At 33.3% G+C, this 16,319-nt stretch overlaps 1 protein-coding gene across 1 annotated transcript in view; it reads left to right on the top strand.

The window, feature by feature from the left end:
• LOC129820332 (GATA zinc finger domain-containing protein 14-like) overlaps positions 1-16,319 on the top strand; it is a 194,156-nt gene that overhangs the window by 119,053 nt on the left and 58,784 nt on the right. The window contains exons 2-5 of the mRNA XM_055877402.1: positions 8,019-8,093; positions 10,369-10,452; positions 10,885-10,980; positions 11,710-11,874. Of these exons, the coding sequence (XP_055733377.1) occupies positions 8,019-8,093; positions 10,369-10,452; positions 10,885-10,980; positions 11,710-11,874 (420 nt within the window). The remainder of the gene's footprint in view (positions 1-8,018; positions 8,094-10,368; positions 10,453-10,884; positions 10,981-11,709; positions 11,875-16,319) is intronic.

Raw genomic sequence — 16,319 nt, 5'->3', positions numbered from 1 at the left:
ATCAACTCTATCAACTCTATCAACTCTATCAACTCTATCAACTCTAACAACTCTCAACTCTAACAACTCTAACAAATCAAACAACTCTATCAACTCTATCAACTCTATCAACTCTATCAACTCTAACAACTCTATCAACTCTAACAACTCTATCAACTCTAACAAATCAAACAACTCTAACAACTCTAACAACTCTATCAACTCTATCAACTCTATCAACTCTAACAACTCTATCAGCTCTATCAACTCTAACAAATCAAACAACTCTAACAACTCTAACAACACTATCAACTCTATCAACTCTAACAGATCAAACAACTCTAACAACTCTAACAACTCTAACAACTCTATCAACTCTAACAACTCTATCAACACTATCAACTCTATCAACTCTATCAACTCTATCAACTCTCAACTCTAACAACTCTAACAACTCTAACAAATCAAACAACTCTATCAACTCTAACAACTCTATAAACTCTATCAACTCTATCAACTCTATCAACTCTAACAACTCTGTCAACTCTAACAAATCAAACAAATCAAACAACTCTAACAAATCAAACAACTCTAACAACTCTAACAACTCTATCAACTCTATCAACTCTATCAACTCTATCAACTCTATCAACTCTATCAACTCTCAACTCTGTCAACTCTATCAACTCTAACAACTCTAACATCTCTGTCAACTCAATCAACTCTATCAACTCTAACAACTCTAACAACTCTGTCAACTCTATCAACTCTATCAACTCTATCAACTCTATCAACTCTATCAACTCTAACAACTCTAACAACTCTAACAACTCTAACAACTCTGTCAACTCTATCAACTCTATCAACTCTATCAACTCTAACAACTCTATCAACTCTAACAACTCTATCAACTCTATCAACTCTATCAACTCTAACAACTCTATCAACTCTAACAACTCTATCAACTCTATCAGCTCTATCAGCTCTATCAACTCTATCAACTCTATCAACTCTAACAACTCTAACAACTCTATCAACTCTATCAACTCTAACAACTCTATCAACTCTAACAACTCTAACAACTCTAACAACTCTAACAACTCTAACAACTCTATCAACTCTATCAACTCTAACAACTCTAACAACTCTAACAACTCTATCAACTCTATCAACTCTATCAACTCTATCAAGTCTATCAACTCTAACAACTCTATCAACTCTATCAACTCTATCAACTCTAACAACTCTATCAACTCTAACAACTCTAACAACTCTAACAACTCTAACAACTCTGTCATCTCTATCAACTCTATCAACTCTATCAACTCTAACAACTCTATCAACTCTATCAACTCTATCAACTCTATCAACTCTAACAACTCTATCAACTCTAACAACTCTAACAAATCAAACAACTCTAACAAATCAAACAACTCTAACAACTCTAACAACTCTATCAACTCTATCAACTCTATCAACTCTATCAACTCTATCAACTCTAACAACTCTATCAGCTCTATCAACTCTAACAAATCAAACAACTCTAACAACTCTAACAACTCTATCAACTCTATCAACTCTAACAAATCAAACAACTCTAACAACTCTATCAACTCTAACAACTCTATCAACACTATCAACTCTATCAACTCTATCAACTCTATCAACTCTAACAACTCTCAACTCTAACAACTCTAACAACTCTAACAACTCTAACAAATCAAACAACTCTATCAACTCTATCAACTCTATCAACTCTATCAACTCTAACAACTCTATCAACTCTAACAAATCAAACAACTCTAACAACTCTAACAACTCTATCAACTCTATCAACTCTATCAACTCTATCAACTCTCAACTCTGTCAACTCTATCAACTCTAACAACTCTAACATCTCTGTCAACTCAATCAACTCTATCAACTCTAACAACTCTAACAACTCTGTCAACTCTATCAACTCTATCAACTCTATGGATTCAAACAAATCAAACAACTCTATCAACTCTAAAAACTCTATCAACACTATCAACTCTATCAACTCTATCAACTCTATCAACTCTAACAACTCTCAACTCTAACAACTCTAACAACTCTAACAACTCTAACAACTCTAACAAATCAAACAACTCTATCAACTCTAACAACTCTATCAACTCTATCAACTCTATCAACTCTATCAACTCTATCAACTCTATCAACTCTATCAACTCTCAACTCTAACAACTCTAACAACTCTAACAAATCAAACAACTCTATCAACTCTAACAACTCTATCAACTCTATCAACTCTATCAACTCTATCAACTCTAACAACTCTATCAACTCTAACAAATCAAACAACTCTAACAAATCAAACATCTCTAACAACTCTAACAACTCTATCAACTCTATCAACTCTATCAACTCTATCAACTCTATCAACTCTCAACTCTGTCAACTCTATCAACTCTAACAACTCTAACATCTCTGTCAACTCAATCAACTCTATCAACTCTAACAACTCTAACAACTCTGTCAACTCTATCAACTCTATCAACTCTATCAACTCTATCAACTCTAACAACTCTATCAACTCTAACAACTCTAACAACTCTGTCAACTCTATCAACTCTATCAACTCTAACAACTCTATCAACTCTAACAACTCTAACAACTCTAACAACTCTAACAACTCTAACAACTCTGTCAACTCTGTCAACTCTATCAACTCTATCAACTCTAACAACTCTATCAACTCTAACAACTCTATCAACTCTATCAACTCTATCAACTCTATCAACTCTATCAACTCTAACAACTCTAACAACTCTCAACTCTAACAACTCTAACAACTCTATCAACTCTATCAACTCTATCAACTCTAACAACTCTATCAACTCTAACAACTCTAAAAAATCAAACAACTCTAACAAATCAAACAACTCTAACAACTCTATCAACTCTATCAACTCTATCAACTCTATCAACTCTATCAACTCTATCAACTCTATCAACTCTATCAACTCTATCAACTCTATCAACTCTCAACTCTGTCAACTCTGTCAACTCTATCAACTCTATCAACTCTAACAACTCTAACATCTTTGTCAACTCAATCAACTCTATCAACTCTAACAACTCTAACAACTCTGTCAACTCTATCAACTCTATCAACTCTATCAACTCTATCAACTCTATCAACTCTATCAACTATATCAACTCTATCAACTCTAACAACTCTAACAACTCTAACAACTCTATCAACTATAACAACTCTAACAACTCTAACAAATCAAACAACTCTAACAACTCTATCAACTCTATCAGCTCTATCAGCTCTATCAACTCTATCAACTCTATCAACTCTAACAACTCTAACAACTCTATCAACTCTATCAACTCTATCAACTCTAACAACTCCATCAACTCTATCAACTCTATCAACTCTATCAACTCTAACAACTCTAACAACTCTAACAAATCAAACAACTCTAACAAATCAAACAACTCTAACAAATCAAACAACTCTAACAAATCAAACAACTCTATCAACTCTATCAACTCTATCAACTCTATCAACTCTATCAACTCTATCAACTCTCAACTCTATCAACTCTATCAACTCTAACAACTCTAACAACTCTAACAACTCTATCAACTCTGTCAACTCTATCAACTCTAACAACTCTAACAACTCTAACAACTCTAACAACTCTAACAACTCTGTAAACTCTGTAAACTCTGTAAACTCTATCAACTCTATCAACTCTATCAACTCTATCAACTCTATCAACTCTATCAACTCTATCAACTCTAACAACTCTAACAACTCTAACAACTCTAACAACTCTGTCAACTCTATCAACTCTATCAACTCTATCAACTCTATCAACTCTATCAACTCTATCAACTCTAACAACTCTAACAAATCAAACAACTCTAACAACTCTAACAACTCTATCAACTCTATCAGCTCTATCAGCTCTATCAACTCTATCAACTCTAACAACTCTATCAACTCTATCAACTCTATCAACTCTAACAACTCTATCAGCTCTATCAACTCTAACAACTCTAACAACTCTAACAACTCTATCAACTCTATCAACTCTATCAACTCTATCACCTCTAACATCTCTAACAACTCTAACAACTCTAACAACTCTATCAACTCTATCAACTCTATCAACTCTATCAACTCTATCAACTCTATCAACTCTATCAACTCTATCAACTCTCAACTCTGTCAACTCTGTCAACTCTATCAACTCTATCAACTCTAACAACTCTAACATCTTTGTCAACTCAATCAACTCTATCAACTCTAACAACTCTAACAACTCTGTCAACTCTATCAACTCTATCAACTCTATCAACTCTATCAACTCTATCAACTCTAACAACTCTATCAACTCTAACAACTCTATCAACTCTAACAACTCTATCAACTATAACAACTCTAACAACTCTAACAAATCAAACAACTCTAACAACTCTATCAACTCTATCAGCTCTATCAGCTCTATCAACTCTATCAACTCTATCAACTCTAACAACTCTAACAACTCTATCAACTCTATCAACTCTATCAACTCTAACAACTCTATCAACTCTATCAACTCTATCAACTCTATCAACTCTAACAACTCTAACAACTCTAACAAATCAAACAACTCTAACAAATCAAACAACTCTAACAAATCAAACAACTCTAACAAATCAAACAACTCTATCAACTCTATCAACTCTATCAACTCTATCAACTCTATCAACTCTATCAACTCTCAACTCTATCAACTCTATCAACTCTAACAACTCTAACAACTCTAACAACTCTATCAACTCTGTCAACTCTATCAACTCTAACAACTCTAACAACTCTAACAACTCTAACAACTCTAACAACTCTGTAAACTCTGTAAACTCTGTAAACTCTGTAAACTCTATCAACTCTATCAACTCTATCAACTCTATCAACTCTATCAACTCTATCAACTCTAACAACTCTAACAACTCTAACAACTCTAACAACTCTGTCAACTCTATCAACTCTATCAACTCTATCAACTCTATCAACTCTATCAACTCTAACAACTCTAACAAATCAAACAACTCTAACAACTCTAACAACTCTATCAACTCTATCAGCTCTATCAGCTCTATCAACTCTATCAACTCTAACAACTCTATCAACTCTATCAACTCTATCAACTCTAACAACTCTATCAGCTCTATCAACTCTAACAACTCTAACAACTCTAACAACTCTATCAACTCTATCAACTCTATCAACTCTATCACCTCTAACATCTCTAACAACTCTAACAACTCTAACAACTCTATCAACTCTATCAACACTAACAACTCTATCAACTTTAACAACTCTATCAACTCTAACAACTCTAACACCTCTATCAACTCTATCAACACCAACAACTCTATCAACTCTAACGACTCTATCAACTCTAACAACTCTATCAACTCTATCAACTCTATCAGCTCTAAGAACTCTATCAGCTCTAAGAACTCTAAGAACTCTAACAACACTAACAAATCAAACAACTCTATCAACTCTAACAACTCTATCAACTCTATCAACTCTATCAACTCTAACAACTCTGTCAACTCTATCAACTCTATCAACTCTATGAATTCAAGCAAATCAAACAACTCTATCAACTCTAACTACTCTAAGAACTAAAAAAACTCGATCAACTCTAACAACTCTATCAACTCTAACAACTCTATCAACTCTAACAAATCAAACAACTCTAACAACTCTAACAACTCTATCAAGTCTATCAACTCTAACAAATCAAACAACTCTAACAACTCTAACAACTCTATCAACTCTAACAACTCTAACAACTCTATCAACTCTATCAACTCTATCAACTCTATCAACTCTATCAACTCTAACAACTCTATCAACTCTAACAACTCTATCAACTCTAACAAATCAAACAACTCTAACAAATCAAACAACTCTAACAACTCTAACAACTCAATCAACTCTATCAACTCTATCAACTCTATCAACTCTATCAACTCTAACAACTCTATCAGCTCTATCAACTCTAACAAATCAAACAACTCTAACAACTCTAACAACTCTATCAACTCTATCAACTCTATCAACTCTAACAAATCAAACAACTCTAACAACTCTATCAACTCTAACAACTCTATCAACACTATCAACTCTATCAACTCTATCAACTCTATCAACTCTAACAACTCTCAACTCTAACAACTCTAACAACTCTAACAACTCTAACAAATCAAACAACTCTATCAACTCTAACAACTCTATCAACTCTATCAACTCTATCAACTCTATCAACTCTATCAACTCTAACAACTCTATCAACTCTAACAAATCAAACAACTCTAACAACTCTAACAACTCTAACAACTCAATCAACTCTATCAACTCTATCAACTCTCAACTCTGTCAACTCTATCAACTCTAACAACTCTAACATCTCTGTCAACTCAATCAACTCTATCAACTCTAACAACTCTAACAACTCTGTCAACTCTATCAACTCTATCAACTCTATGGATTCAAACAAATCAAACAACTCTATCAACTCTAAAAACTCTATCAACACTATCAACTCTATCAACTCTATCAACTCTATCAACTCTAACAACTCTCAACTCTAACAACTCTAACAACTCTAACAACTCTAACAACTCTAACAACTCTAACAACTCTAACAAATCAAACAACTCTATCAACTCTATCAACTCTATCAACTCTATCAACTCTATCAACTCTATCAACTCTAACAACTCTATCAACTCTAACAAATCAAACAACTCTAACAAATCAAACAACTCTAACAACTCTATCAACTCTATCAACTCTATCAACTCTATCAACTCTATCATCTCTATCAACTCTATCAACTCTATCAACTCTCAACTCTATCAGCTCTATCAACTCTAACAAATCAAACAACTCTAACAACTCTAACAACTCTATCAACTCTATCAACTCTAACAAATCAAACAACTCTAACAACTCTATCAACTCTAACAACTCTATCAACACTATCAACTCTATCAACTCTATCAACTCTAACAACTCTCAACTCTAACAACTCTAACAACTCTAACAACTCTAACAAATCAAACAACTCTATCAACTCTAACAACTCTATCAACTCTATCAACTCTATCAACTCTATCAACTCTATCAACTCTAACAACTCTATCAACTCTAACAAATCAAACAACTCTAACAACTCTAACAACTCTATCAACTCTATCAACTCTATCAACTCTATCAACTCTCAACTCTGTCAACTCTATCAACTCTAACAACTCTAACATCTCTGTCAACTCAATCAACTCTATCAACTCTAACAACTCTAACAACTCTGTCAACTCTATCAACTCTATCAACTCTATGGATTCAAACAAATCAAACAACTCTATCAACTCTAAAAACTCTATCAACACTATCAACTCTATCAACTCTATCAACTCTATCAACTCTAACAACTCTCAACTCTAACAACTCTAACAACTCTAACAACTCTAACAACTCTAACAACTCTAACAAATCAAACAACTCTATCAACTCTATCAACTCTATCAACTCTATCAACTCTATCAACTCTATCAACTCTAACAACTCTATCAACTCTAACAAATCAAACAACTCTAACAAATCAAACAACTCTAACAACTCTATCAACTCTATCAACTCTATCAACTCTATCAACTCTATCATCTCTATCAACTCTATCAACTCTCAACTCTGTCAACTCTATCAACTCTAACAACTCTAACATCTCTGTCAACTCAATCAACTCTATCAACTCTAACAACTCTAACAACTCTGTCAACTCTATCAACTCTATCAACTCTATGGATTCAAACAAATCAAACAACTCTATCAACTCTAACAACTCTAAGAACTAAAAAACTCGATCAACTCTAACAACTCTATCAACTCTAACAACTCTATCAACTCTAACAACTCTATCAACTCTAACAACTCTATCAGCTCTACCAACTCTAACAAATCAAACAACTCTAACAACTCTAACAACTCTATCAACTCTATCAACTCTAACAGATCAAACAACTCTAACAACTCTAACAACTCTAACAACTCTATCAACTCTATCAACACTATCAACTCTATCAACTCTATCAACTCTATCAACTCTCAACTCTATCAACTCTAACAACTCTAACAACTCTATCAACTCTATCAACTCTATCAACTCTATCAACTCTAACAACTCTATCAACTCTAACAACTCTATCAACTCTAACAAATCAAACAACTCTAACAAATCAAACAACTCTAACAACTCTAACAACTCAATCAACTCTATCAACTCTATCAACTCTATCAACTCTATCAACTCTAACAACTCTATCAGCTCTATCAACTCTAACAAATCAAACAACTCTAACAACTCTAACAACTCTATCAACTCTATCAACTCTAACAAATCAAACAACTCTAACAACTCTATCAACTCTAACAACTCTATCAACACTATCAACTCTATCAACTCTATCAACTCTATCAACTCTAACAACTCTCAACTCTAACAACTCTAACAACTCCAACAACTCTAACAAATCAAACAACTCAATCAACTCTAACAACTCTATCAACTCTATCAACTCTATCAACTCTATCAACTCTATCAACTCTAACAACTCTATCAACTCTAACAAATCAAACAACTCTAACAACTCTAACAACTCTATCAACTCTATCAACTCTATCAACTCTATCAACTCTCAACTCTGTCAACTCTATCAACTCTAACAACTCTATGGATTCAAACAAATCAAACAACTCTATCAACTCTAAAAACTCTATCAACACTATCAACTCTATCAACTCTATCAACTCTATCAATTCTAACAACTCTCAACTCTAACAACTCTAACAACTCTAACAACTCTAACAACTCTAACAACTCTAACAAATCAAACAACTCTATCAACTCTATCAACTCTATCAACTCTATCAACTCTATCAACTCTATCAACTCTAACAACTCTATCAACTCTAACAAATCAAACAACTCTAACAAATCAAACAACTCTAACAACTCTATCAACTCTATCAACTCTATCAACTCTATCAACTCTATCATCTCTATCAACTCTATCAACTCTCAACTCTGTCAACTCTAACAACTCTAACATCTCTGTCAACTCAATCAACTCTATCAACTCTAACAACTCTAACAACTCTGTCAACTCTATCAACTCTATCAACTCTATGGATTCAAACAAATCAAACAACTCTATCAACTCTAACAACTCTAAGAACTAAAAAACTCGATCAACTCTAACAACTCTATCAACTCTAACAACTCTATCAACTCTAACAACTCTATCAACTCTAACAACTCTATCAGCTCTACCAACTCTAACAAATCAAACAACTCTAACAACTCTAACAACTCTATCAACTCTATCAACTCTAACAGATCAAACAACTCTAACAACTCTAACAACTCTAACAACTCTATCAACTCTATCAACTCTATCAACACTATCAACTCTATCAACTCTATCAACTCTATCAACTCTCAACTCTAACAACTCTAACAAATCAAACAACTCTATCAACTCTAACAACTCTATAAACTCTATCAACTCTATCAACTCTATCAACTCTAACAACTCTATCAACTCTAACAAATCAAACAAATCAAACAACTCTAACAAATCAAACAACTCTAACAACTCTAACAACTCTATCAACTCTATCAACTCTATCAACTCTATCAACTCTCAACTCTGTCAACTCTATCAACTCTAACAACTCTAACATCTCTGTCAACTCAATCAACTCTATCAACTCTAACAACTCTAACAACTCTGTCAACTCTATCAACTCTATCAACTCTATCAACTCTATCAACTCTATCAACTCTATCAACTCTAACAACTCTAACAACTCTAACAACTCTAACAACTCTAACAACTCTGTCAACTCTATCAACTCTATCAACTCTATCAACTCTATCAACTCTAACAACTCTATCAACTCTAACAACTCTATCAACTCTATCAACTCTAACAAATCTATCAACTCTAACAACTCTATCAACTCTATCAACTCTATCAGCTCTATCAGCTCTATCAACTCTATCAACTCTATCAACTCTAACAACTCTATCAACTCTAGCAACTCTATCAACTCTATCAACTCTATCAACTCTAACAACTCTATCAACTCTATCAACTCTAACAACTCTATCAACACTATCAACTCTATCAACTCTATCAACTCTAACAACTCTCAACTCTAACAACTCTAACAACTCTAACAACACTAACAAATCAAACAACTCTATCAACTCTAACAACTCTATCAACTCTATCAACTCTATCAACTCTATCAACTCTATCAACTCTAACAACTCTAACAACTCTATCAACTCTAACAAATCAAACAACTCTAACAAATCAAACAACTCTAACAACTCTAACAACTCTATCAACTCTATCAACTCTATCAACTCTATCAACTCTCAACTCTGTCAACTCTATCAACTCTAACAACTCTAACATCTCTGTCAACTCAATCAACTCTATCAACTCTAACAACTCTAACAACTCTGTCAACTCTATCAACTCTATCAACTCTATGGATTCAAACAAATCAAACAACTCTATCAACTCTAACTACTCTAAGAACTAAAAAAACTCGATCAACTCTAACAACTCTAACAACTCTGTCAACTCTATCAACTCTATCAACTCTATGGATTCAAACAAATCAAACAACTCTATCAACTCTAACAACTCTAAGAACTAAAAAACTCGATCAACTCTAACAACTCTATCAACTCTAACAACTCTATCAACTCTAACAACTCTATCAACTCTAACAACTCTATCAGCTCTACCAACTCTAACAAATCAAACAACTCTAACAACTCTAACAACTCTATCAACTCTATCAACTCTAACAGATCAAACAACTCTAACAACTCTAACAACTCTAACAACTCTATCAACTCTATCAACTCTATCAACACTATCAACTCTATCAACTCTATCAACTCTATCAACTCTCAACTCTAACAACTCTAACAACTCTAACAAATCAAACAACTCTATCAACTCTAACAACTCTATAAACTCTATCAACTCTATCAACTCTATCAACTCTAACAACTCTATCAACTCTAACAAATCAAACAAATCAAACAACTCTAACAAATCAAACAACTCTAACAACTCTAACAACTCTATCAACTCTATCAACTCTATCAACTCTATCAACTCTATCAACTCTATCAACTCTATCAACTCTCAACTCTGTCAACTCTATCAACTCTAACAACTCTAACATCTCTGTCAACTCAATCAACTCTATCAACTCTAACAACTCTAACAACTCTGTCAACTCTATCAACTCTATCAACTCTATCAACTCTATCAACTCTATCAACTCTATCAACTCTATCAACTCTAACAACTCTATCAACTCTAACAACTCTATCAACTCTATCAACTCTAACAAATCTATCAACTCTAACAACTCTATCAACTCTATCAACTCTATCAGCTCTATCAGCTCTATCAACTCTATCAACTCTATCAACTCTAACAACTCTATCAACTCTAGCAACTCTATCAACTCTATCAACTCTATCAACTCTAACAACTCTATCAACTCTATCAACTCTAACAACTCTATCAACACTATCAACTCTATCAACTCTATCAACTCTAACAACTCTCAACTCTAACAACTCTAACAACTCTAACAACACTAACAAATCAAACAACTCTATCAACTCTAACAACTCTATCAACTCTATCAACTCTATCAACTCTATCAACTCTAACAACTCTATCAACTCTAACAAATCAAACAACTCTAACAAATCAAACAACTCTAACAACTCTATCAACTCTATCAACTCTATCAACTCTCAACTCTGTCAACTCTATCAACTCTAACAACTCTAACATCTCTGTCAACTCAATCAACTCTATCAACTCTAACAACTCTAACAACTCTGTCAACTCTATCAACTCTATCAACTCTATGGATTCAAACAAATCAAACAACTCTATCAACTCTAACTACTCTAAGAACTAAAAAAACTCGATCAACTCTAACAACTCTAACAACTCTGTCAACTCTATCAACTCTATCAACTCTATGGATTCAAACAAATCAAACAACTCTATCAACTCTAACAACTCTAAGAACTAAAAAACTCGATCAACTCTAACAACTCTATCAACTCTAACAACTCTATCAACTCTAACAACTCTATCAACTCTAACAACTCTATCAGCTCTACCAACTCTAACAAATCAAACAACTCTAACAACTCTAACAACTCTATCAACTCTATCAACTCTAACAGATCAAACAACTCTAACAACTCTAACAACTCTAACAACTCTATCAACTCTATCAACTCTATCAACACTATCAACTCTATCAACTCTATCAACTCTATCAACTCTCAACTCTAACAACTCTAACAACTCTAACAAATCAAACAACTCTATCAACTCTAACAACTCTATAAACTCTATCAACTCTATCAACTCTATCAACTCTAACAACTCTATCAACTCTAACAAATCAAACAAATCAAACAACTCTAACAAATCAAACAACTCTAACAACTCTAACAACTCTATCAACTCTATCAACTCTATCAACTCTATCAACTCTATCAACTCTATCAACTCTATCAACTCTCAACTCTGTCAACTCTATCAACTCTAACAACTCTAACATCTCTGTCAACTCAATCAACTCTATCAACTCTAACAACTCTAACAACTCTAACAACTCTGTCAACTCTATCAACTCTATCAACTCTATCAACTCTATCAACTCTATCAACTCTATCAACTCTATCAACTCTAACAACTCTAACAACTCTAACAACTCTAACAACTCTAACAACTCTGTCAACTCTATCAACTCTATCAACTCTAACAACTCTATCAACTCTAACAACTCTATCAACTCTATCAACTCTAACAAATCTATCAACTCTAACAACTCTATCAACTCTATCAACTCTATCAGCTCTATCAGCTCTATCAACTCTATCAACTCTATCAACTCTAACAACTCTATCAACTCTAGCAACTCTATCAACTCTATCAACTCTATCAACTCTATCAACTCTATCAACTCTATCAACTCTAACAACTCTATCAACTCTATCAACTCTAACAACTCTATCAACACTATCAACTCTATCAACTCTAACAACTCTCAACTCTAACAACTCTAACAACTCTAACAACACTAACAAATCAAACAACTCTATCAACTCTAACAACTCTATCAACTCTATCAACTCTATCAACTCTATCAACTCTATCAACTCTAACAACTCTATCAACTCTAACAAATCAAACAAATCAAACAACTCTAACAAATCAAACAACTCTAACAACTCTAACAACTCTATCAACTCTATCAACTCTATCAACTCTATCAACTCTCAACTCTGTCAACTCTATCAACTCTAACAACTCTAACATCTCTGTCAACTCAATCAACTCTATCAACTCTAACAACTCTAACAACTCTTTCAACTCTATCAACTCTATCAACTCTATGGATTCAAACAAATCAAACAACTCTATCAACTCTAACTACTCTAAGAACTAAAAAAACTCGATCAACTCTAACAACTCTATCAACTCTAACAACTCTATCAACTCTAACAAATCAAACAACTCTAACAACTCTAACAACTCTATCAAGTCTATCAACTCTAACAAATCAAACAACTCTAACAACTCTAACAACTCTATCAACTCTAACAACTCTAAAAACTCTATCAACTCTATCAACTCTATCAACTCTATCAACTCTAACAACTCTATCAACTCTAACAACTCTATCAACTCTAACAAATCAAACAACTCTAACAAATCAAACAACTCTAACAACTCTAACAACTCAATCAACTCTATCAACTCTATCAACTCTATCAACTCTATCAACTCTAACAACTCTATCAGCTCTATCAACTCTAACAAATCAAACAACTCTAACAACTCTATCAACTCTATCAACTCTAACAAATCAAACAACTCTAACAACTCTATCAACTCTAACAACTCTATCAACACTATCAACTCTATCAACTCTATCAACTCTATCAACTCTAACAACTCTCAACTCTAACAACTCTAACAACTCTAACAACTCTAACAAATCAAACAACTCTATCAACTCTAACAACTCTATCAACTCTATCAACTCTATCAACTCTAACAACTCTATCAACTCTAACAAATCAAACAACTCTAACAACTCTATCAACTCTATCAACTCTATCAACTCTATCAACTCTCAACTCTGTCAACTCTATCAACTCTAACAACTCTAACATCTCTGTCAACTCAATCAACTCTATCAACTCTAACAACTCTAACAACTCTGTCAACTCTATCAACTCTATCAACTCTATGGATTCAAACAAATCAAACAACTCTATCAACTCTAAAAACTCTATCAACACTATCAACTCTATCAACTCTATCAACTCTATCAACTCTAACAACTCTCAACTCTAACAACTCTAACAACTCTAACAACTCTAACAAATCAAACAACTCTATCAACTCTATCAACTCTATCAACTCTATCAACTCTATCAACTCTATCAACTCTAACAAATCTATCAACTCTAACAAATCAAACAAATCAAACAAATCAAACAACTCTAACAACTCTAACAACTCTATCAACTCTATCAACTCTATCAACTCTATCAACTCTATCAACTCTAACAACTCTATCAACTCTAGCAACTCTATCAACTCTATCAACTCTATCAACTCTAACAACTCTATCAACTCTATCAACTCTAACAACTCTATCAACACTATCAACTCTATCAACTCTATCAACTCTAACAACTCTCAACTCTAACAACTCTAACAACTCTAACAACACTAACAAATCAAACAACTCTATCAACTCTAACAACTCTATCAACTCTATCAACTCTATCAACTCTATCAACTCTATCAACTCTAACAACTCTAACAACTCTATCAACTCTAACAAATCAAACAACTCTAACAAATCAAACAACTCTAACAACTCTAACAACTCTATCAACTCTATCAACTCTATCAACTCTATCAACTCTCAACTCTGTCAACTCTATCAACTCTAACAACTCTAACATCTCTGTCAACTCAATCAACTCTATCAACTCTAACAACTCTAACAACTCTGTCAACTCTATCAACTCTATCAACTCTATGGATTCAAACAAATCAAACAACTCTATCAACTCTAACTACTCTAAGAACTAAAAAAACTCGATCAACTCTAACAACTCTAACAACTCTGTCAACTCTATCAACTCTATCAACTCTATGGATTCAAACAAATCAAACAACTCTATCAACTCTAACAACTCTAAGAACTAAAAAACTCGATCAACTCTAACAACTCTATCAACTCTAACAACTCTATCAACTCTAACAACTCTATCAACTCTAACAACTCTATCAGCTCTACCAACTCTAACAAATCAAACAACTCTAACAACTCTAACAACTCTATCAACTCTATCAACTCTAACAGATCAAACAACTCTAACAACTCTAACAACTCTAACAACTCTATCAACTCTATCAACTCTATCAACACTATCAACTCTATCAACTCTATCAACTCTATCAACTCTCAACTCTAACAACTCTAACAACTCTAACAAATCAAACAACTCTATCAACTCTAACAACTCTATAAACTCTATCAACTCTATCAACTCTATCAACTCTAACAACTCTATCAACTCTAACAAATCAAACAAATCAAACAACTCTAACAAATCAAACAACTCTAACAACTCTAACAACTCTATCAACTCTATCAACTCTATCAACTCTATCAACTCTATCAACTCTATCAACTCTATCAACTCTCAACTCTGTCAACTCTATCAACTCTAACAACTCTAACATCTCTGTCAACTCAATCAACTCTATCAACTCTAACAACTCTAACAACTCTGTCAACTCTATCAACTCTATCAACTCTATCAACTCTATCAACTCTATCAACTCTATCAACTCTATCAACTCTAACAACTCTATCAACTCTAACAACTCTATCAACTCTATCAACTCTAACAAATCTATCAACTCTAACAACTCTATCAACTCTATCAACTCTATCAGCTCTATCAGCTCTATCAACTCTATCAACTCTATCAACTCTAACAACTCTATCAACTCTAGCAACTCTATCAACTCTATCAACTCTATCAACTCTAACAACTCTATCAACTCTATCAACTCTAACAACTCTATCAACACTATCAACTCTATCAACTCTATCAACT

The sequence above is a fragment of the Salvelinus fontinalis genome, chromosome 22 (assembly GCF_029448725.1).
Source record: "Salvelinus fontinalis isolate EN_2023a chromosome 22, ASM2944872v1, whole genome shotgun sequence".
Lineage (NCBI taxonomy): Eukaryota > Metazoa > Chordata > Actinopteri > Salmoniformes > Salmonidae > Salvelinus > Salvelinus fontinalis.
This window is presented reverse-complemented; position numbering and strand designations above follow the sequence as displayed.